At 38.2% G+C, this 24,187-nt stretch overlaps 1 protein-coding gene across 1 annotated transcript in view; it reads left to right on the top strand.

Annotated features, from left to right (window-relative positions):
- The window catches only part of LOC149844196 (B3 domain-containing protein Os07g0679700-like), a 78,165-nt gene extending 57,594 nt beyond the window's left edge, over nucleotides 1–20,571 (top strand). Inside the window, exons 11-12 of the mRNA XM_090000393.1 lie at nucleotides 18,976–19,043; nucleotides 19,529–20,571. Coding sequence (XP_089856519.1) covers nucleotides 18,976–19,043; nucleotides 19,529–20,277 — 817 coding nt within the window. The 3' untranslated portion in view covers nucleotides 20,278–20,571. The remainder of the gene's footprint in view (nucleotides 1–18,975; nucleotides 19,044–19,528) is intronic.
- Nucleotides 20,572–24,187: the final 3,616 nt, after the last annotated feature.

Genomic DNA, 24,187 nt, shown 5'->3' with positions numbered 1-24,187 from the left:
TGGTTTCTCCTCATGCTATACTGACACTGCTCTATTTACTAAGAAATCTAAAGCAGGGATTGTCATATTATTGCTCTATGTTGATGATATGTTAATTACAGGTGATGATGTTCAAGGAGTCAAGGGTATTAAGTCCGTCTTGACTTCAAAATTTGAGATGTCAGACTTGGGTTTTCTGACATATTTTCTTGGAATTAAGGTTGCTTATTCGCAACGTGGTTATTTTTTATCTCAATCTAAACTTGCTTGTGAGATTATTGACAGATCCGAGATTTCTGATGACAAAGTATGCGAAACTCCTGAAGTTGTGGGAGCAAAAATGAAAATTGACGATGGTGTTCCCTTAACCGATCCTACCCCTTACAGGCAGCTGGTAGGTTCGTTAATGTATCTTAGTATTACTCGACCTGACTTATCACATGCTATACACATCGCCAGTCAGTTTCAGCACGCTCCCACAACCGTTCATATGAGTGCTGTTCTTCGCATCGTCAGATACTTGAAGGGCACAGTAAATAAGGGAGTATTTCTATCTTCTTCTTCTGATTTAAAATTACTTGCTTATACTGACTCAGATTGGGGAGGTGACCCTAGTAACCGTCACTCCACCACTGGTTTTTGTGTTTTCCTAGGTGAATCTTTGATTTCATGGCGGTGTAAAAAGCAACAGAAAGTCTCTTTGTCATCCACTGAAGCTGAATACAGAGCCATGGCATCCACTACCATGGAAATTGTATGGATTCGACAACTTTTGGAAGATATGGGAGTACCTATCCGAGAACCAACAAAGCTGTGCTGTGACAATAAAAGTGCAATCTATATTGCCAAAAACCACACATTTCACGAGCGAACAAAGCATATAGAGATGGATTGCCATTATGTCAGAGAAGAATACTTGAAGAAGGTCATTGATCTACCATACGTGACGTCTGAGTATCAACTTGCGGACTTCTTCACAAAAGCTCTTTGTTCGCCTAGATTTCATTTCCTTCTGGACAAACTTGTGGTTATCACACCGTAAGTTTGAGGGGGGGGGGTGTTAAAATGTACACTCAAAATCAATATTGTAAGTATAAATATATATACTTATATACATAGAGATACGTATACATATATTATATGTATACGTATCTCTATATATAAGTATATATATTTATACATTTTTCTCCTTTTTTTACCCGAAAGGGTATTTTTGTCATTTTACATTTTGCGCATATTCCATTTGGAATATGCTGTAATTTTTCCCATTATTTTTGTAATTCTTTTATGGTTTTATTTTTCTTTTTTTGCACTCTCAAAAAGTGCATTGGGGGTCTCCCCAATAGAGTCGTTGGGGAGCCCCCAACGGTCACAATTGTGACCGTTGGGAGCTCCCCAACGACTCCTTTGGGGAGCCCCCTCTTGCACTCCTTCTTTCTTGTATAAATAGGGGTGTTCCCCCTTTGTATTCCCTAAGCTTGAGAGACTCAAGCATTTGCTTTTTATGAAATACATGCATTATTGCATGTTTATTATTTATACGCTTTTTGCGTATTTTGTTCAAGTGTTGCGAGAGTGCTTTTGTGCACTTCTTTTTCTAAAGTATTTGTGCGTATATGCGTATTGTCTCTTCGTAGACAATTTCACAAATCTCCGTTCCAAGTAGTGTATGGTCGGTCTCCCACCCATGTCGTTGACCTCGCCCCTGTGTCAGATCTCTTAGCTCCAGCTCCGGATGCCTTTGATGCCGTTGAATATATGCGTGACATTCACAGACAAGTCCGGACCAAACTTGTTGAAAGCTACGAGACCTACAAAGCTTTCGTAGATCAGGGTCGTCGTGATGTCCATTTCGAGGTCGGTCAACTTGTTTGGGTGTACCTACGTCCAGAGCGTTTTCCCGTCGGTACCTATAGCAAATTAAGTCCTAAGAAGTATGGCCCCTTTCGGATCCTCCAGCGGTTAGGTTCGAATGCTTACCTCCTTGAGCTGCCCGATGATTGGCATATTTCCCCTATTTTTAACGTGGCTGATCTATATGCTTACTGTGGCAACAAGTCGACAGAGCCGACTTCTTCCCAACCAGGGGAGAATGATGCAGGGCAGGACCCGATTGGGCCCATCGTGCCACTCGATCCACCACACAGGGCAGATGAAAGACCCCGTGACTATGACTCACCTGCAGGGACGGAGCCACGACGCAGGGAGGTACCCCTGCGCACCTACGTCAGGCGTGGTGGAGCTCGCGCGCCCCAGAACCAGCTGCAAAGAAGGACTGAACCGGATCGTGGGTCGGATCCAAATCTGGACCCACGACCCGGTCTAGTAAACACTCTTTAAAAGGCATGTCTAGGGTTGCGTGAAGGATAATTGAAGATTAAAACAACCCAGCCGACTTCTTTTTCTGCAACTTTTCCTATTCTCTATTTGATTACTGTTTTCCCTTTAGATTTTTCCTTACTGTTTATTGCATATTCCCATTGTTTATTGAACATTTCTGAGTTAATAAAGAAGTTCAGCCACACCGATTCACGGTGGGCCATTAGTTTTCACTCCTCCTCCAACGCAGTTGCATCAGGTTTATACTTTGTTGTAATGAAATGGTGGTCTTCAACAAATGCACAAATAACTCACAAACAAGTGCCTATTGGAGACACTACAAGCATGACCCTTGAAAGGGTATAAAAGGAAGAACACTTGAAAAATAAATAATACTTTATTCATGAACAAAATGCTTAAGAAGCATAGTTATATATATATATATATATATATATATATATATATATATATATATATTACAGTTTACATTTTAACACTCCCCCTCAAACTTACGGTACAATAAGCGAAAGTTTGTCTAAGAGGAAGTGAAATCTGGGAGCAGCGAGAGGCTTGGTGAAGAAGTCTGCTAATTGATATTCTGATGTAACATATGACAGATCAATGGTTCCATGTAAGTATTCCTCTCTGACATAGTTACAGTCTATCTCAATGTGTTTATTGCGTTCATGAAATGTCCGGTTGCTTGCAATGTAGATCGCACTTTTGTTGTCACAACACATCTTTGAAGCTTGCGTTGCTTTAGCTCCGATATCCGCTAGCAATTGTCTGAGCCAAACAACCTCCATAGTAGTGGTTGTCATGGCTCTGTATTCAGCTTCGATGGAGGAAAGAGAAACTTTCTGCTGCTTCTTGCACCTCCACGAAATTAAGGTTTCACCTAGGAACACACAAAAACCAGTAGTTGAGTGTCTATTATTGGGATCACCTCCTCAGTCAGCATCAGTATATGCAATTAAATTTAATGAAGATGAAGCAGACAAAAAGAGTCCTCGTGAAAAAGAGGATTTTAAGTATCTAATAATACGCAAAATCGCTCCCATGTGCACGGAGGTGGGAGCATGCTGAAATTGACTGACTGTATGAACCGCATGAGTTATATCTGGCCTAGTAATGGAAAGATAAGAAAGAGCTCCAACAAGCTGTCTATAAGGAGTAGGATCATCAAGAAGTTCTCCATCATCAATTTTCATTTTAACATTGACAACTTCTGGAGTGTCTACTTTCTTATCATCTGTAATTCCAGACCTGAAAACGATATCACGAGCAAATTTAGATTGAGATATCAAATACCCCCGAGGGGAATAAGCAACTTCAATGCCTAAAAAATATCTTAATAAACCTAAGTCGGTCATTTCAAAGTGAGTTTTAAGAAGAGATTTGATATTTGCAACTCCCTGTTTGTCGCCTCCGGTGATGACCATATCGTCTACATAGAGAAGAAGAATAATGATGCCTGCATCAGATTTCTTAACAAACAAAGCAGTGTCAGTTAAACAAGGTTGAAAACCAATATCAAGCATAACATGACTAAATCGGTCATACCAGGCTTTTGGAGCCTGTTTAAGACCATAAAGAACTTTTTCTAGACGAAGAGCTTTACCCTTAGGGATACTAATACCAGGTGGGGCTTCCATGTATACTTCTTCAACGAGATTCCCATTCAGGAAAGCATTTTTGACATCTAATTGAAAGATAGGCCATGTTCTAATGGAGGCCAAGGCTATTAAAGTTCTAACAGTGGTCATACGGGCCACAGGAGCAAATGTTTCTTCATAATCGATGCCATACTCTTGGGCATATTCTTTTACTACTAAACGGGCCTTATATCTTTCCAGGGTCCCATCACTTTTGGTTTTGACTTTGTATACCCACCTACAACCTATAGGTTTCTTACCCGGAGGGATATCTTGTATCGTCCAAGTATTGGCCTTTTCTAGTGCATCCAATTCTATTTTCATGGCTTCTATCCATTCTATATGATTTTTTGCTTGAGAATAGGATGATGGTTCAACATATGATTGTATTAATGTAATGGCGGCCCTATACGTGGGTGAAAAAGATTCATAAGACACAAATTTTTCTGGAGGTTTAGAGATTCTAGACGTTCTTCTAGGTGAGACTTCAGAGTATTTTTGTAATGCACATGGAAGATTTTGCTCTCTACGTCTTGAATATTGTAGACTAACATCCCTATGGATTTGCTCTTCATTATCATCATTTTCAACAACAATAGGACTTTGATCATTGTCAAGGTCACATCCAACATCACATTCATTGGATTTTGAAGTTGGATCAATTAAAAACGAGTATTCAGTGACATCCTTGGATTTTTCAAATTCAAAGAAGCTTTCTTTTTCCAAAAAAGATACATTTCTTGACACATATAATTTGTCATTTTGAAAATCGAAACACCTGTAACCTTTTTTATTATCAGCATATCCTAAAAAGGCACATGGGATTGCACGAGGAGAGAGTTTGTCATTTCTGTTGGTGAAAACAAAACATTTGCATCCAAAGACTCTTAATCTAGAATAATCTGGAGTTAAATTAACAAGCTTTTCTATTGGAGTTGTATTCTTTAATAAGGAAGATGGCATCCTATTAATGAGGTAGGTGGCAGTTAGGACCGCTTCAACCCAAAAACTTTTTGGAACTTGATTTGCAATTAGCAATGTCCTAGTAGTTTCCATAATGTGCCGATGTTTGCGTTCGGCTAGGCCATTCCGTTGTGGAGTGTGGACATGATCTTTGATGTGTAATACCATGTAAATTGAGATAGTCTTTGAATTCGTTGGACATAAATTCTCCCCCTGAATCAGTGCGAAAAACAGAAATATCATTTTGAAACTTATTTTTAACCATTTTATGAAATATTTGGAAGTTAGCAAAGACATTAGATTTATGTTTAAGAAAATAAATCCAAGTATGTCTAGAAAAGTCATCAACAAAAATGACATAATATGTATAACCACCTTTGGAAATAACTGGTGCGGGGCCCCAAACATCCGAATGTATTAACTCAAGTGGTCGTGAGGAAACAAAAGTTCTACTAAGAAATGGTAACCTTTTCATTTTGCCAAGAATGCAGTCTTTACAAGAAAAATTTTCAGAATTACAAAATTTTTCCAAACTTGGAAAATATTGAATTTTAGACATATGAGGATAGCCAAGCCTTTTGTGCTATAAATCCAATTCTAATTTCTGAATATTATAACAAAATGCATTCTTGGGTAATTCCAAAAAGTCCATGTAATAAAGTCCTCCTTTTCTATGGCCTTCCCCAATCAGCTTCCCTGACTGGCGATCCTGTACCCAACAACCATGAGAAGAGAAGGAGATATTACATCCATAATCAGATATTTGCGAGACAGATAAGAGATTCAAATTAAGTTTAGGGATATATCTAACTTCTGGGATAAAAAATCTTTTGGATTTTTGAAGATTTTCAAAACATCCTATTCCTTTTACTTCAAGAGATGTGCCATCGGCTGTAAAAACCTTTGACACACTTGAGTTATTTTTAAGACATTCGGATAGACTATTAACATTTGGGGTCATATGAAAAGAAGCACCAGAATCTAAAAGCCAAGGAAAGTTACCTGGACCGGAGAAAGATGCAATTGCCGCTCCAGTTGATGCTTCGGTTGAGGAGGATACCCCTTTGAGAAGAGGTTGAAGGATTTCCATCAGTTGAGCCATAGACACAGGTGCATCTTGATCTTTTGACTCAGATTCAACAGATGCAACTCTTTTTTCTTCTCTTCTTTTTAACTTTGCACATTGAGGCCTATAGTGCCCCGGTTCATGACAATGATGACAAATAACTTTTCTTTTATCAAAGTCGCCGTTTTGCCTTCCAAAATGAGGCGGCTTGTAAGTACGAGTATGATTCCCCAGTCTAGATACAGCTAAAACGGAGTCATCATCAACTTTTGGAGTACTTTTTCTAAGTCTATTTTCCTCCATAGTGAACTCTTCTATAGTATCAACAATAGAAGGAATTTTTCCACGATGTAAAAGGGCCGATTTGGTGGATTCAAACTCCGGCCTTAGACCATTCACAAATTGATAGAAATGTTCCATATCGAGTTGCTTTTGGCGAAGCTCGATGTCTTCGGCACAATGCCATTTGGGCTCAAGAAGAACCAACTCTTCCCAAAGTTCGGACAACTCATTATAATAATCTTGAATAGTTTTATCTTTTTGAGTCATTGTCCGAACTTTATCTTGTAAATTGCATACATGTGCAATATCTTTAAGGGAATACATGTTTTTGAGGTATTCCCAAGCCTTATCGGCATGCTCAAACTTAGCTAGACTAGAGCATTTTTTAATGTCTATGCTATTGATGAGCCATGACATAATTTTTGCATGCCCTATCCTCCATTCTTTCCATTTCTTTTCATAAGTGGCTAACGCCTTACTCTTCTCTTCTTCCGTTAGAGGAACCTCTTTATCACCCTCTTTCTTGGTAAGAGATAGTTTAGGTTCCAAATCGGAACCATCCACTATACCCCATAAACCTTTTCCCCAAATGTGGTGCTTCATAATCGAAGCCCACATTACATAGTTAGTATCATTTAGCTTCATAGGAATGATGGTGATATTATCATTGTCATCCATCTTTTACAAGGGTAAGAGAGGAATAAATAGGAGGAGAGAGAGAGAAAAATAAAAAGAAAAGAAAAGGAGTAGACAAAGGAATAAGAGAGGATACAAAACCAAAATTTTTTGTAGCACAAGTTCGCCTTTCTTCAAACAAATCTTCTTAAGCCAAGAACAAGGTGATGAAACACCTTTTGTAAATGTGGCACGGAAATCGAGGCGGAAGCACTTCAAGATTTAAGGATTTCGTAGCTCTGATACCATGTAATGAAATGGTGGTCTTCAACAAATGCACAAATAACTCACAAACAAGTGCCTATTTGAGACACTACAAGCATGACCCTTGAAAGGGTATAAAAGGAAGAACACTTGAAAAATAAATAATACTTTATTCATGAACAAAATGCTTAAGAAGCATAGTTATATATATATATATATATATATATATATATATATATATATATATATATTACAATTTACATTTTAACATTTGTTTTATAAACCCATTTTGAGCCAACAACATTCTTTCCTTTCGGTCGAGGTACTATTTCCCAAGTCTGGCACTCATGAAGTGCTTCCATTTCTTCATTCATAGCTTCAGTCCAATGACGGGATTGAAGGGCTTGATTAAAACAGGTGGGTTCCTCCTGTTTTGTGAGTTGAGACATAAACAACTGGAAGTCAAGGGAAAAGGTCTCATAACTCACCCATCGTTGAATAGGATGCCTAATGCGTGATAACCTTTGAGCCGGATCATTGGCGATGCTTTCCACATTCCTCGGCCATGTATTTTTGTCCCTCCTCGTGTATATTTGTCCAGAAAAACGTTCTACTGGAGGTGACTCTACTGGAGGTGGCTCAACTGAAGATGGTTCAACATGCATATGTGAGTCATCCAACTCTCTACTCAAGCCGAAGGAAGGACAATTCGCCTGACATGATTCTCCTGTATTAGCAACAAGATCTGCGCTCATCCATGGATCATATACCTCTAATTCTCGAGATGGCAACTCATCGGAGTCATTGATCTGAAAATTTTGTTCATCAAAAACAACATTCCTGGAGGTCCTAATACGTTTTGTAGTAGGGTCATAACATCGATAGCCTTTGTATTCATCCGCATACCCAACAAATCTGCACTTAGCGGCCTTGTTCTGAAACTTATTTCGCAGTGATGAATCAATATGTACGTAACATACACAACCAAAGACACGCAACTTATCATAAGAGGGATGTTGCCCGAATAAAGTATAATAGGGAGATTTCCAATCCAAAAGTGCCATAGGAAGACGATTTATGATATGAACAAATGTGTGAAAAACTTCTGTCCAGAGACTAACGGGCACATTGCTATCATGTAACATGCTCATCGCGCTCTCAACAATATGTCTGTGTTTCCTCTCTGCAACCCCATTTTGTTGAGGAGTATGAGGGCAAGAAACCTGTCGACTTATTCCTTTATCCCGAAGAAAGGCAATAAACTCGTTCGATGAATACTCTCCTCCACCATCACATTGTAAATGCACAATATCACAAGAAAACTTGGTTTTGACCATCGAATAAAATTCCCGAAATATTTAGAAAACTTCATTCTTATGTTTCAAGAAGTATATCCAAGTATAACGGGAATATGAATCAACAAAGATAACATAGTAACGACTGCCAGAAAGAGAAGGAATAGGTGCAGGTCCCCAAACATCGAAACAAATAATCTCAAATGGCCTTGAAGCTCTTTTATTAATGATATGAAACGGAAGAACATGACTTTTGCAGAGTTCACATGAGGAACATTTATTACTTTCTAAAAATAAAGATAAACTAGACTCTGGAAGAAGACCATCAGATACAAGATTTTCAACAAAACCCCGACTACAATGTCCCAAGCGATTGTGCCAAATGTCTGGCTTATTACAATGATACGATGAATTAAAAACTTTCAATGAAGGGAAAAACAAAGGCTCTGAAGGCGAAGACACTGAAGAATGCTTGGACGACTTCAACTGGAGAACTGAGACTGAAGACGAAGACACTGAGGGAATCTCCTTGAAGACGTACATCTTCCCTTGATGCTCCCCCTTAGCGAACGTCTCCTTCGTTCGTAGATCCTTAACATAAACAGAAGAGGGAGTAAATTCGACGGAAGAATTCATATCATCAACAAGTTTAGCCACAGAGACAATGTTTTTTTTAATATTAGGGGCAAGGAGGACATCGGACAAATGAAGTGAGGACTTTGACATAGGAATATGTGCACTGCCAGTATGAGTAATGGAGTATCTCCCGTAACTATACTACCTTTTTCAAAATAAGGCAATAAGTGAGATAACTTACTTGCATTACCCGTGACATGAGTGGCAGCACCAGAATCAACGTACCACTCGCCTTGCTCATTTTGCTTGATCGTCATCTGTGACAATGCTGATAACAAAAGTTGTTGCACATCTGTAGATGGCGCTTTCATGTCCACAATAGAAGTTTTATTTTCAATTTTGTTTATTGTTCCTCTGTTCTGCAGGTTAAACCAACAATCAGCTTTCACATGTCCTCTTTTGTTACATAAGAAACAAGTGGGCACTCTCCTCTGATTCCCTGCATTAGAGACACCCGAAATATTAGGTGTAGGTAAGATACCACGTCCTCCCTGTCCAAAGCGACCTCGGCCTCTGCCCCCTTGATGCCCTGCATCCCTCGTCCAAAACCTACAGAAGTCCCCATAGCCAAAACTGAATGAGAACGAGTTGATTCATTTCCTTCTGCCCTTTGTTTCATAATCATCTCATGTTGGAGAAGTTTTGCTTGAAGATCATCAAAATTGGGCAAGTGAGGAAGACATGTCAAAGTTGTGGTAAACATGTCAAAATCAGGGCCCAACCCATTAAGGAGTTGTTGTACTTTGTCTTTATCTGAAATAGCACTCCCAATAACAGCCAATTGGTCAGTAATACTCTTCAAGCGGCCTATGTATTCCATAACTGTCATGGAGCCTTTCTTTAAACTTTGAAACTCATTCTTTAAATACATAACTCGGGCTTCTGATATCTGAGAGTATGTCTGAGAGAGCTTACTCCATAAATCTGCCGCAGTGCAATCATCTGAAAGAGTAGCCAACACTTCTTGAGAGAGTGTTGACGTAATATACGCAACCAAAGATTGATCCCATTTTCTCCAAGTGGTATATTCCGGATTCTTAATAGATTTGGTAAATGCATCACCCCTTTCATCCTTGGTTTCCTGCAAAATAAGTCGTGGTGGTACAGGAATGGAGCCATCCAGATATTCATCGAGATCCTGACTCCGGATAAACGGAAGTATTTGTCTCTTCCATGTTAAGAAATTAGAATGAGTAAGTTTTTCTGTAACAAGCTGATTTAAAAAACTTACAGAGGGACCCGATGACGAGTATGAATCCTTATTAATGGCAACAATGAATAGGCGAACAAAAAAGGATTGAAGAAAGCAAACTAAGTTGAGATCACTTAATCAATCAGTAGTGCTGCAGTAAGAATATGTACTTGTGCAACCAATACTTTGAAAGGGAATTCTTTTTTTAGAACGAGAATGTAATCTGTTACAGTCTGCCTATAGGCGTTGCACAGAAAACTCTGATTTCACTGCTGATTAAAAAAGGATGGAAAACATCAAGACTTGGGAAAATATTAACGCACGTTAAGTGCAGTTGGGGATAAAAGAATTGATATGGAAGAAGGAGATACAATCAGATGATGACGTTGAAGATTTTAGAAGAAGTCGATGCCAGCATATACTTAGGAAAATATTAACGCACGCCAAGATAGAACACGGTAAGTGCAGTTGGGGATAAAAGAAGTGATATCAAAAGAGGAGATACAATCAGATGATGATATTGAAGAAGAAGGAGATGACTTCACGGCTGAAGGATGTTGAAGACGATGTTGAAGAAGAAAGAACATGAGTCTTCACGAGTCTTAAGAAAGAGGGAGGAGACACAGCCGAAGACTTGACATACGATGTTGAAGAAGAAAGAACAAGATGACTTCACGGCTGAAGGAGTCTTCACGAGTCTTAAGAAAGAGGGAAAAGACGCAACGAGTCTTCTTCACGGCTGAAGGAGTCTTCACGCAGCCTAAGAACAGGATCTCGTTGAATGGGTGGCTGGTAGGGTTCCACAGCTACGGCTCTGATACCATGAAAGAATATGAGTGAGATGGGTTTCTTCACGCATCACCTGCACAGGAAACAGAAAGAAAGACAGAGAGAAGCCAAAAGGCTGGGGCGGCAAAATAATGCACGACCTCCAAGCCCTAATTTATATATATATAAACATAAGGAATATGATATTACAATATTGCCATTAATGAAACATTATGATGCGTGCATGTTTTGATATAACGTGTATGGATCTGGATCCAGATCCATACGCATACTATATTTTAACAAAAGGATCTAGCTAAACAATTTTTTTGTCAAGAAAAAATGTGTTCTACTAGACAAGCAAATATGAGTGTCTGTGATTACTTTAGTTCTTTAACCCCTCTTTGGGATGAGCTTGTTTTTCTTGAGCCCAAAATGGTGGCTCCGGAAGATATTGAGTTAAGAAGAGAACAAATTGAAAATGAGCATTTTTTCCAATTCCTCCATGGTCTTCGACCGCAATTTGAACAAGTTAAGGTATCCCTTCTCCATAGAAGTAAAGTCTTACCCATTGAAGACGCTCTTGCCGAAGTATGCTAAGAAGAAACTCGTCTTGGCATAAGTATTAAGAGTGATGAAATTTTGGATGTTACTAGGCCCGGATCAAATGTAAAAGCATATAGACCTCCCCACTTTAACAAAAATAATGGATATAGAAAGGGAGTGATTTGTCACTATTGTAATGAACTGGGACATATCAAGCCGGTTTGCCCAAAGCTTAAAGGAAAAGTGGCCGCGGTTGGAGAAAATTCTCCAAAGAAGGAAGAAGAAAGTGTCAAAGAAGGAGATATCAAAGAAACTCTTAACCATATCTCTGAAGTTCTCCAACATCTTCTCAAGACATCTTCATCTTCAACATCAGGAGCCGCCATCGCCTATTCTTCATCACCTCCAGGTATGTGGATACTAGACTCCGGTGCTTCTTTTCATATGACATTTCATAAAAACTCTCTTTCTAATGTTTTTTCCGAACCCATATCTTCTTATGTTTCAACGGCCGATGGGACATCTTTAAAAATTGAAAGTATTGGAACACTTGATTTTAAAACTTCTCAAAACTTTTTCGTTCCTAAAGTAAGAGTCGTTCAAAAAATTAATCTAAATCTTTTTTTCGTTTCCCAAATCACTGATCATGGATGCCAAGTCTCTTTCTCAACTAAAGATTGCACCATGCAGGATCTCCAGTTAGGGAAGCTGATTGGGCAAGGCCATAAAAGGGGTGATCTTTATTTTATGGACTTTTTGACTCTTCCATCGAAGTCATTTTGTAATCTTATAAAGAATAAAAGTATTGGAGTTTGGCATGAGAGACTTGGTCATCCAAATTTTGTAAAGATGTCTCTTTTTCCTTTTTTTGAACAATACTTGTAAAGTCAAACACATGACTTGTAAAGATTGCATTTTTGGGAAATCTAAAGTTATTCCATTTCCTCAAAGAAATTATATCACCACTCAGCCTCAAAGGAGGCTTTTCATACTATGTGGTCTTTATTGATGATTTCACTCGATTTACTTCTTAAGTCGCAAATCCGAAGTTTTCTCATTTTTTAAAGAATTTCATGCAATGGTTAAAAATCAATTTTTAGGAAACCTATCCATTCTTAGATCCGATTTGGGAGGCGAATATATATCCAATGAATTTCAAATCTACTTGAAAGAAAATAGTATTTGTCATCAACGTTCTTGTCCAAACACTCCGCAACAAAATGGTCTTGCGGAAAGAAAGCATACACACATAATAGAAACCACAAGAACTTTATTAATTTTAAAGAACATTCCAAAATCTTTTTGGGCCGAAGCGGTTCTAACCTCAACATATCTTATCAATAGAACCCCTTCATCTTCTTTGAAAAATCTTTCTCCATTTGAAAAACTTTATAATATGTCTCCCGATTATAAAAGACTAAGAATTTTCGGGTGTAAATGCTTTGTTCTGACTCACAAAAATGATAAACTTTCTTCAAGGGCAATTGAATGTATTTTCTTAGGATATGGCGAAAAACAAAAAGGCTATCGATGTTTTGACTTATTAAAAAACAAACTTTATATCTCAAAAGATGTCACGTTCTTAGAAGAAGAAAATGTTTTTTCGCATAAACTAAATGAAAATATTGATTACTCCTTTTTATTTGACTTGTTACCTCAAGAAAAGCTGATCATGTTGAATCTAGTGAAACTCTCGTAGAAGATCATTTTGAACCTCCAAATGATGAGCAACATGACCAACATGAAAATTTAGAAGAAAATATACCAAGTCAAACTCAAGTTTACTCTAGAAGGAATGAAAGTAATCCTCCTTGTGCCCTTGAAAAATTCTCTCAAAAGAAGTCGGTTGAAGAATTCTCTCAAAGAAGATCAAATCGTATTTCTAAAATACCAAATAGATTTATATCTTATGATTCTTTTTCTCCAATTTTTCGAGCATATTTGCTAGCCCTTCACTCATTCCATGAACCATCTCATTATAATGATGCTAAACAATATGCCCATTGGAATGAAGCAATGAAACTTAAACTTAATGCACTTAAAAAGGCACAAACTTGGGAAATTATTAATCCTCCTAATGGCAAGAAACCCATTGGATGTAGATGGGTTTTCAAAGTAAAAACTAAGAGTGATGGCTCTTTAGAAAGATATAAGGCTAGGTTAGTAGCCAAAGGATATGTCCAAGAATATGGGATAGATTATGATGAAACTTTTGCCCCAATTGCTTGAATAATTAATGTTCGAGCTCTTATTGCAATAGCCTCTATTAAAAAATGACCAATTTTTCAACTTGACGTTAAAAATGCCTTTTTAAATGAAAATCTGAGTGAAGAAGTTTATATGAAACCACCTCCTGACATGAATTTAAATGGTAAAATTTTGAAATTGAAGAAAGCCTTATATGGTCTTAAGCAAGCTCCTAAAGCTTGGTATGACAAGTTTAGTAATGTACTAATCACTTTGGGATTTATTTCTTGTTATACTGACACTGCTCTTTTTATTAAGAAAACAGGTGACTCCATTGTTATTCTACTTATGTATGTTGATGACATGATCATCACTGAAAGTGACAAAAAAAGAGTAAATGAAGTTAAGGTCATGTTAAAGAAAACTTTTGATATGTCTGACCTTGGATTTTTGAGATATTTTTTAAGTATCGAAGTGGCATACTCTCCGCGAGGATATATTCTATCTTAAATGAAATTAGCAGCAGACATCTGTACCAAGTCAGGAGTATCTGATGAAAAGAAAGTGGAAACTCCTAACTTTATTAATGCAAAGTTTAGACTTGAGGATGACGTTCTACTAGAGGATCCTACTCCCTATCTGCAATTGATTGGATCCCTTACTTATCCATCACCCGTCTAGATATTGCTCATGCGGTCCATACTGCAAGTCAATTTCAGCATGCTCCTACTACAGTTCACATGGCGGCCATGATGCGAGTTGTGCGATACATCAAGAACACCATTTTCAAAGGGCTTTTCTTATCCTCTTCTTTATCTCTTGAATTAACTGTTTTTACTGATGCAGATTGGGAAGGAAATCCCAATGATCGTATCTCAACTACTGGTTTTTGAATTTTCCTAGGTGAATCCCTTAGTTTAGGAAGAGGGAGTCTCACCTAGTAACATTTAAAAGTGGGGTTAATACGAGTCAAATAGATTTTTTCCTACTTAGAAAGAGAGATAGGGGTTGTTGCATCGATTGTAAGGTTATACCAGGAGAAAGTGTAGCTACACAACATAGAGTCTTAATTTTAGATCTTAGAATTAGACAATGCCGCAAAAGGGATAGACATAGGATAGATCCTAGAATTAAGTGGTGGGCACTGAAAGGAGCTAAACAAGGAATGTTTGTAGAGCAGGTAGTTAAGGAAGTTGATTGGTGTCTCGAGGAGGATTCAGAATCAATGTGGAATAAGATAGCGGGTGGTATGAGAAAAGTAGCTAAGGAGGTATTGGGTGAGTCTAAAGGCGGTGCACCACTAGGTAAGGATACATCATGGTGGAACGAGGATGTCAAATTAGCTATTAAGGTTAAAAGAGAGTGTTATAGAAATCTAAGTAAGAGTCGTGATAATGAGAATTTGGAGAAGTATATGATAGCAAAGAAGGAAGCTAAAAAAGTTGTTCGAAACGCGAGGGCTAAGGTATATAAGGAGGTTTATGACAAGTTGGATACCAAAGAAGGCGAGAAGGATATTTATAGGCTTGCAAAGATGAGAGATAGGAAATCGAAGGATTTGGGTATGGTTAGATGTATCAAAGATGAAACGCAAAGGGTTTTAGTCAAAGATGAGGAGATTAAGGAAAGATGGAAAGATTATTTTGATAAGCTATTTAATGATAGTCATGCTCAAGATCTTGGAGACTTCTCCATTCCTTTTCATGAGATAAATCGTGACTTCATGCGCAAGATTCAAAAGAAAGAAATTGCAGAGGCTTTGAAGAAAATGAAATCAAGAAGGGCAGTTGGCCCAGATGGTATACCTATCGAGGCTTGGAAATGCTTGGGAGAGAAAGGTTTAGAATGGTTGACAAATCTTTTTAACTTGATTTGGCGAACAAATAAGATACCTAATGAGTGGAGGAAGAGTACTTTGGTGCCTTTATATAAGAATAAGGGTGATATACAAGATTGCACAAACTATCGTGGTATAAAACTCATGAGTCATACTATGAAACTTTGGGAGAGGGTGATTGAGTCTAGGTTGAGGAAGGTTGTCATGATATCGGAGAATCAATTTGGTTTTATGCCTGGAAGATCAACTATGGAAGCTATACATCTTCTTAGACAACTTATTGAAAGATATAGAGAGAGGAACAAAGATTTGCATATGGTTTTTATTGATTTAGAGAAGGCATACGATAGAGTACCTAGGGACGTTCTCTGGTGGACAATGATGAAGAAAGGTGTTTCTCTCAAGTACATTAGTATAATTAAAGATATGTATGAAGGAGTAGTAACCAATGTCCGCACTTGTGGAGGGGTGACAACCAATTTTCCGATAACGGTTGGGTTACATCAAGGATCTGCTTTAAGCCCTTTCCTATTTGCGATAGTGATGGATGAGCTTACGAGATCAATCCAAGAAAATGTACCGTGGTGTATGTTGTTTGCTGATGATATTGTTTTGATTGATGAGTCTAGAACTGGGGTTAATGCTAAGTTAGAATTATGGAGACAGACATTGGAAGCTAGAGGTTTTAAGTTGAGTAAGAGTAAGACTGAATATATGGAATGTCGGTTTAGTAAGCAACGAAGTAGTGATGGGAGTGTAGTGAAGCTTGGTGAGCAAGATATACCGGTGAATGATTATTTCAAATATTTGGGATCCATCATTCAAAAGTATGGAGAAATTGATGGAGATGTAAATCATAGGATAAAGGTTGGGTGGATGAAATGGAAAAGTGCTACTGGAGTGCTGTGCGATCGTAGAATGCCATTGCGGTTGAAGGGAAAGTTTTATAGGACGACTATTAGACCCGCTTTACTATATGGTACGGAATGTTGGGCTGCCAAGAGACATCATATTCAAAAAATGAGTGTAGCTGAGATGCGGATGCTTAGATGGATGTGTGGAAATACAATAAAAGATAAGATTCGGAACGAAGAGATACGTAAGAAGGTAGGTGTTGCACCAATTGAAAATAAGATGCGAGAGAATCGTTTACGGTGGTTTGGACATATTCGGCGAAGGCCTAATGATGCTCCAGTTAGAAGGTTGGAGAAATGGGAAAATATATTAGTTAAAAGAGGTCGGGGTAGGCCTAGGAAGACTTGGATGGAGATGATAGGAAAGGATATGAATGCTTTGAACCTCACCGAGGACATGGCGTTGGATAGAAATGATTGGAGGAAAAGGATTCATGTGGAAGACCCAAAATGAATTTCTTTTTTGGTTCATATCGCTGACCCCAATTGTTTTGGGATGAAGGCGTAGTTGTTGTTGTTGTTGTTTTGAATCCCTTATTTCGTGGAGATGTAAGAAGCAGCAAAAAGTCTTTCTATCATCCACTGAAGCCGAATATCGGGCCATGGCAATGACAACTATGGAAATTGTATGGCTTAGAAGTCTCCTCTGTGACATGGGCGTCCTCATTTCTTCCTCTATCAAGATGTGTTGTGATAACAAGAGCGCAATTTACATTGCAAGCAACCATACATTCCACGAGCGCATCAAGCATATTGAAATGGATTGCCACTATGTTCAAGACGAATTTCTCAAAGGAACAATCGCACTACCATATGTTACTTTAGAATATCAGTTGGCGGATTTCTTCACCAAAGCGCTTTCAACTCCGCGTTTTTTGTTTTTCCTTGTTGAACTTTCGGTCTTCTCCCCGTAAAGTTTGAGGAGGCGTGTTAAAATATGTATATATAAATATATATATACATATACTTATATATATACACGCGTATATATATATATATAAGTATATATATACATATATATATATACATGCGTATATATATAAGTATATATATACATATATTTATAATTCAAATATCCGAAAGCGGTATTTGTGTAATTCCCATGTATTTTTTTACTTTTTCTTTTTTCTTTTTGTTTCTCTTTTTCTTTTCTTCTACTTTTCTTTTTTTTTCCTTTTTCTTTTTATTGTAAGAGGACCACTAGGGGCCCCACCTTGTAGTCGTTGGGGCCCCAACGGTCATAAATATGACCATTGGGGCTCCCAACGACTAGAAGGGAGCCCCTATGTGGTCCCTTCCTCTACCTTTTCTCCTCTATAAAAAGAGGGCCCTTCCTCTTGCATTGTAATGGGTTTTCACCCTTTCTTTCTTCAATAATATTCAACTTATGACTTTTAGTCATTTTTCCCTTTAGTGGGTTTTGTATACACTTTTAGTGTTTGTGTTCTTGGCTCTTGGCATCACTCTTCTAAAAGAGTGGTTTGCTTTATTGGTGCTTCCGCCCTTTTTCATTACAAGTAAGCAGCCCTAATACTGAAGTACTTGGGATAGGCCATGACCACTCTTAAGTCTTTTGAAGTGCACACTGATGTACCTGACTTGGCTATTGGCGGTCTTTGATGTAGGAAGGTCATTCCATAGCTTTGAGAGCTGCAAACTAAATGACACAGAGAAGTCCCATCTTCTTGAAATGAGTATTCAGCTGTTTTTCTATCGCAGAAATGACACACACTTCACTATTAACATTTATGTGGATATGATAAAGAGAGCAACACTTACTAAGGTGTTAAAAGAATTTTGTTAGTATAGCAAAGTCATACTCAGGATTATATTAAGAAAAATGTAGTTTTAACACATTCACCAAGCTTAAGCAGTGTTTAGAAGGAGTATCTTTTGCTACCGAACTACAATACTTGAAAAAAAGTGGCGAAGAGAAGACTCCATATATACCTCATGAAGATCAATGTTGAGTCATCCTTGATATTCATCTCATAACATTGTCAGCCATGAATTGAAGCAACTGAGGTGGGAATACAGTCAGAAGCTGCCCTTCACAAGTATGAAAATAACGTCATGCTTCACATGTTCATCACTCTATTTGATGTATTATTCATTAAAATATATTATTTAAAATTAGAGAACACCTATTTATGCGGACATTCACTTGTGTTAATTATAGCACTTATTTCAGATTTTTGTGAAATTTTGTCAGTGAATACAACTTTACATGAAAAAGCAAATTGATATTTTACATTTTGTGTGCAGAGAAATATGTAATGGGGTAAGAATGCAATTTCCTTTAAGCTTTTAACATAGAATCATATGTGGCTGATGAAAAAGTTCATGACTGTGCTTTGTTGAAGCTTTCATGTTTCTTATTCTTGTCATGTACTTTTTGTTAAATCACCTCTGTGGAATTTCTGTTAGTATGTGCTCATGATATGACTTGTCTTGCAGATGTTCATGTTCTGCACCTGATGAAATGAGCTCAAAAGCACTTCAGGATCTTCTCAGGTTGAATAGAGGTATTAACTGCTTGAAGCCATGGATGGATTATTAATAAACCGTCCATGGCTTGAATAAAGGAATGGTAGTATTAGAAAGCTATTAGGGTATTAGTGGTTGTAGTTGCACTAATGAGAGAAATTGTTGATTTGCCATTCTATTTCTGAACCATATGATTTCTTTGCAATTTGTCCAAAATACACTTCAAGCATTTTTTTTTCATTTTTTGAATAATTTTACACCTTCGATTTTGTTCCTTGTAAACTTCAATAACCATTTTTCTAGTGTTTGTACTTTGTACCTTTTGCTCCCTGGGTTTGTGGCCGGGCCTCTTGGTTTGAACTTCTTTTTCCTTTTTTTTTGCAGTTTCTTTTTTCATTAGGCCTTCCAATTTTAGATCGTCCAAATTCTTAACGGTGCATTTTGAAGTTCTGTCTAAGCCTACTTTCTTAACAAGTCAAAGAAAAAAGCATCAATATTTTATTCCATGTTCTTGACTATGCAGACCTTAAAAAGCATAAAGCGAATGATAATCCAAAGCCCATGCCACAAGATGTCTCTGCCCTTGATGCACTGGCTACCATTGCTGTTCTTGGTGAGAGTGGTAATACAGAACCATCAACAGCCACCACCACCAAACACCCACGGCATCGCCCTGGTTGCTCATGCATAGTGTGCATCCAGCCACCTAGTGGCAAAGGCCCCAAGCACAAGCCCACATGCACCTGCAATGTGTGCATGACTGTGAGGCGGCGTTTCAAGACCCTCATGTTGCGAAGGAAAAAGCGCCAATCAGAACGGGAAGCTGAGATTGCTAGAAAGAAGAATGCCTGGACCAATGAGGAAGGGGATGTTGATAGTGCATCAAAATGCTCAATGCAACTTGATACAACAGAGAATGGCATGCGGCAAGCAAACACACCTGAATCCAGGAGCCACATGATTGCAACTGAAAAGGAAGAGAGAAGTAACAGTTTGGAAATCTCTGGCAAAGCGGAGATAAATGGGCAAATAGATTTAAATTGTGATCCAGATCGTGATGACGATCCATTAGTGGGACCTGGTGCATCTTGTGTTAGCATGATGACTCTTCTTCAGGTAGCGAGTTTGCCTCTCAAGACTTATCTCAAGCAGCATGGTCTTTCTAGCTTGGTTTGTGATCAACAAGCAAACTCAAGTGTGCTTGCGTTGCCGGGTACGGAAAGTGAAGGCAAGCCAGATGAAAGTAATTTTTTTTTCAGTGCAGGAACATGAGACTGCTGCTGAAGATGTCTGTCCCCCTGCAGATCAAATGAAAAATGGTTCCTCTTGATGGCCTATCAAGTGATGTTTGTATTACTATATTTTTTCCTTGTAATAGGTGTCTCAAATCTTTATGCGTGATTTCTTTTCAATCTCAGCATATTTATTTATTTATTTTTTCTGGGGGGAATTGTATTTTCTAGTTTGAAAGCAGGGTGACTTTCAATTGTTGTAAAGTGAGAGCATGCTGGAGTTCTTACAAGTTAATTTCTGTTTGATGAGAAATGAAGTGCTCATTTTCAAAAACTTGTTTATGATCATGATGCGTGTTGCACAATTTTCTCAGCTCGATTAATCAAATAACAGGAACGACAGGCGAACTTAACAGTTAATAGTCAAGATCATGATCAATAGCTGTCATCATTTTCTGCACCACTGTGCTCTCCTCTAGTTCATACCTAGAGATATCACTTCTTGCCAATTGCATTTTGTCAGTTTAAAAGATGGTGCGCAGACATGGTTGTTCTCAGCCTGGTGTTCCTGACCAAACATGGCCCTGCATGCATCGCTTCATGATACCAAAATATATACTTCACCTTCTCTCTCTCTCTCTCTCTCGTTATTGATGTGGTATTATCGATGCTGTTGAAGTTCATGCAAATGTTTGATTCTTGCAAACCCTGCTTTGAGCTTCATTGTTGATTTTGAAATGCTTGAAGCTGCCAGAAGATATGGTTAGGTTTTCTCCAAAGAAGTCTAAGTTGCCCAACGATGGCAAATAAAGCCTACCTGTAATTATGTTGATGTCTATCAGCAAAAAATCCCTTGTATTGGCTATCTTGAGACCCCACATTCCACAAAGAAACTTCTTGTGAGCTATGACAGACTAAGACTGGGACTAGGTCCGGATACTTGGCTTAAGTGTGACCGTCATTAGCGCTAAGTCCATACTGTGATCAAACGGCTGTTGCTTGAGACAACATTTGGTAGATCCTACTGCCCATGCACAGATGTGGCACTGAAAAGGCTTGTAAGTCAGGAACTTCTATTATGAAGATTTGATTTAAACCAACCCAGACAAAGATAAGTGTGTGTGCGCGCATGCATGTTCCAAGTGAATTAATACAACACCCGCATATCTGGCACCTTTGTTTACGAACGTCAATTCAAAACTTTGTTATATATATAATCGAACATTCAACTAGTTTGGATTTAACCTTATGAAATGACTGAAATACCTTTAAAAGAATGATACTTTTGAAAATGCATGGCTACCTTTTTGGTATTGCAAGTCTTTTGAACTTGAGTGAATTGAAAAGCCAAACGCCTTTTTTCAAAAAACTAACTTTATGAGTTCATCAAATTTACCTTTATGAACTAAAAAAACAGATATGTATTTTAAAAACTGCATTCTTTTTAGAACATCTGATATTTGTTGAATTCATCTAATGTTAAGTAATGTTATATATATATATATATATATATATATATATATATATAGAGAGAGAGAGAGAGAGAGAGAGAGAGATGTTAGGCTAATGCTAGCGTCCTACCCAAGCTTGTGCCTTGATCTCTTCCGAGTTCAACAAGGGCCATCTTTTACCCAAACCAACACATCCAACAGACCATTAACTTGCTTAGGACCTCACCCCTCCATTTCCTAATCCTTTCATCGATTATTGGTTCATGGTATTTGTTAACAACCTTGATTGCCTTCGTCATCGCCCTCACATGCCCATCCAGGTCCATCTATCTCAAGCTTGGCATATAATCAGATATGCAGAAAGCATGCTCTTCTTCTTCCTTGTCGGGGCCACCATCCTCCCTCCCTTTACCAAGTACCTATTTCCAAACATCATCTTCCTTATCACATTACCATTTTATCGCTGGATGGCTGTTCGGACATCGATAATGGCTGTTGACGTCACCGACTCAGTTGCACCACCCTCACAGTGGTTGTAGAGGTAATAAACTAAATTATCGGCTTCTTCGATTCACTTGCTTTGTAACCAGCAGAGCCTTGCCAGGTTTATAACTTCAGAGGTCACCACTCTTCTCATCTGCATCCATCGCTCACCTCACAGAGCCACTGTTAGAGTATTAGATCCGGTTATTGCATCCGGACCTAGATCCAATGCTATGAAGATTCAAGATAGGACTCGTGATTGAAAATTCCAAGAAGCAACAAAAAAACATTACCAAGTGCTCACCAAGAGTTATTGAAGACCAACAATCCAACACATCAAATGAGTCCTTATAAGGAGTCCGTTGTGCACAAGACTTCTACAGAACCAATTTATCTCAACTATCTCAAGTTGAAAACCCTCATAGGGACTCTTCTCTGTTAACACTCAAGTTGTCCCATATGAACTCTTGTAATCCATTAAGGCCACACAGCCACAGTGAGTGTTGAGGTGAGGGACAATATGTGAGTTGTGCAATTGTCTAGTATGTTCACGCCTCCTATAAATCTTTTTATGGTATCAGAGCTAAACCTGAGCACCGCAACCATGTCTACCTCATCAAGCACAAACTTTGAACTAAGTTTCATCTTACTTGTTCTGAGTATATAATATTTTTTGAGTACCAAGTTGTTTGCCCACAACTATTTACTTAGAGAATCTCAATTTTTTTCACTATTGATCTTATATGATTTGTATGAATTCATTGATGAATCAAAACCCAACCTAAAAAGATTTATTACTCAAAATGAGAAACAAATCCCCTATCCAGAATTTATAAAGTGGCAACGTCAAGATCAACTCCTCAACTGGCTTATATCCTCCCTAATCAAACCTGTACATTGGATTGTCTACCTCATATGAGGCTAGGACGACACTGAGATAAACCTATGCTGCCAGATCAGTTAGAAGATCAACTACACACTGTAAAGAATTGAAAAAAAATATGGTTGAACTTTTCTAAAAAGCCAAATTCATCACCCACCCGTTGGCCATGGTAAGCAAACCTGTCTTAGACGAAGATTTGGTATTGTTTATTTTATGTGCACTTCCTACTAAGTATGCTGCATTCAGGGTCTCCATGTCTACTCGTTTGGACCTTATCACTATAAGTCAACTTCATAGTATGCTTCTGCTAGAAGAAGCCCGTAGTTGATTCCACCAGGGCGAGACATGACGGCTAGGATTAGTCTACATTCTCACCAGTATGTGGACTGATCCTAGCCATCTAAATGCATCGATTGGATGGCCTGGATTGACATAGGACCCATATCCTATGTCAAAGGATTGGATTCCTTTTGAAACAAGTTAATGTACAGGGGATTCACAATTCTAAACCCACATGAGGCATCCATTGCTGCAAAATCAAAGCTTGGTATACTTATCGACGGTAAGGGGGGACCTTGAGGATTTTACCAATCAGAGGCATGCCAAAATGCATAGAGTGGTGAAGGGTTTTCTCTTGGTCTAGCAAGAAAAAAATAAAATAAAAGAGACATCTTGAATTGAAGGGGCAAGATTTTACCAAGTTGAAGGGACACCATAAGTTCGAAGCTCGCAATATGTGTCCTCAAAAGGCTGAAGTTGGGTGGATTCTCTGGTGGGCAAAGAGGACCGAGCGACCAATGGGGGTTCCATGTGGTTGGTAGGAGCTGTCAGTGCACATCTCCTTGTGGTGGGACGTTGCATGTTCAAAACCCAATGGTATGTTCAATAATAACTAGTGGGGTTTGCCTAACCCCAACTTGCCTTTCAAAAAAAAAAGAGGGCCTAGGGTTTTTACAAACAAGGCATTTGCGAATTGATTGTACTTTCAGGGTGGCTTTAATTGTTGTATTTAGAATCTACCAAAATAACTAAAATGACCAATTTACATGTTCTTGCTAAACTATTGAAATCAAATATGAAACATAACTTAATGCGGAAGCATACTTGAATCTATAAGCGCTTCGGTAGATCGT

The sequence above is a fragment of the Nuphar pumila genome, chromosome 3 (genome assembly GCF_984573655.1).
Source record: "Nuphar pumila chromosome 3, dmNupPumi1.hap1.1, whole genome shotgun sequence".
NCBI lineage: Eukaryota > Viridiplantae > Streptophyta > Magnoliopsida > Nymphaeales > Nymphaeaceae > Nuphar > Nuphar pumila.
The sequence above is the reverse complement of the archived record's forward strand: the minus strand, read 5'-3'. Positions and strand labels throughout refer to the sequence as shown.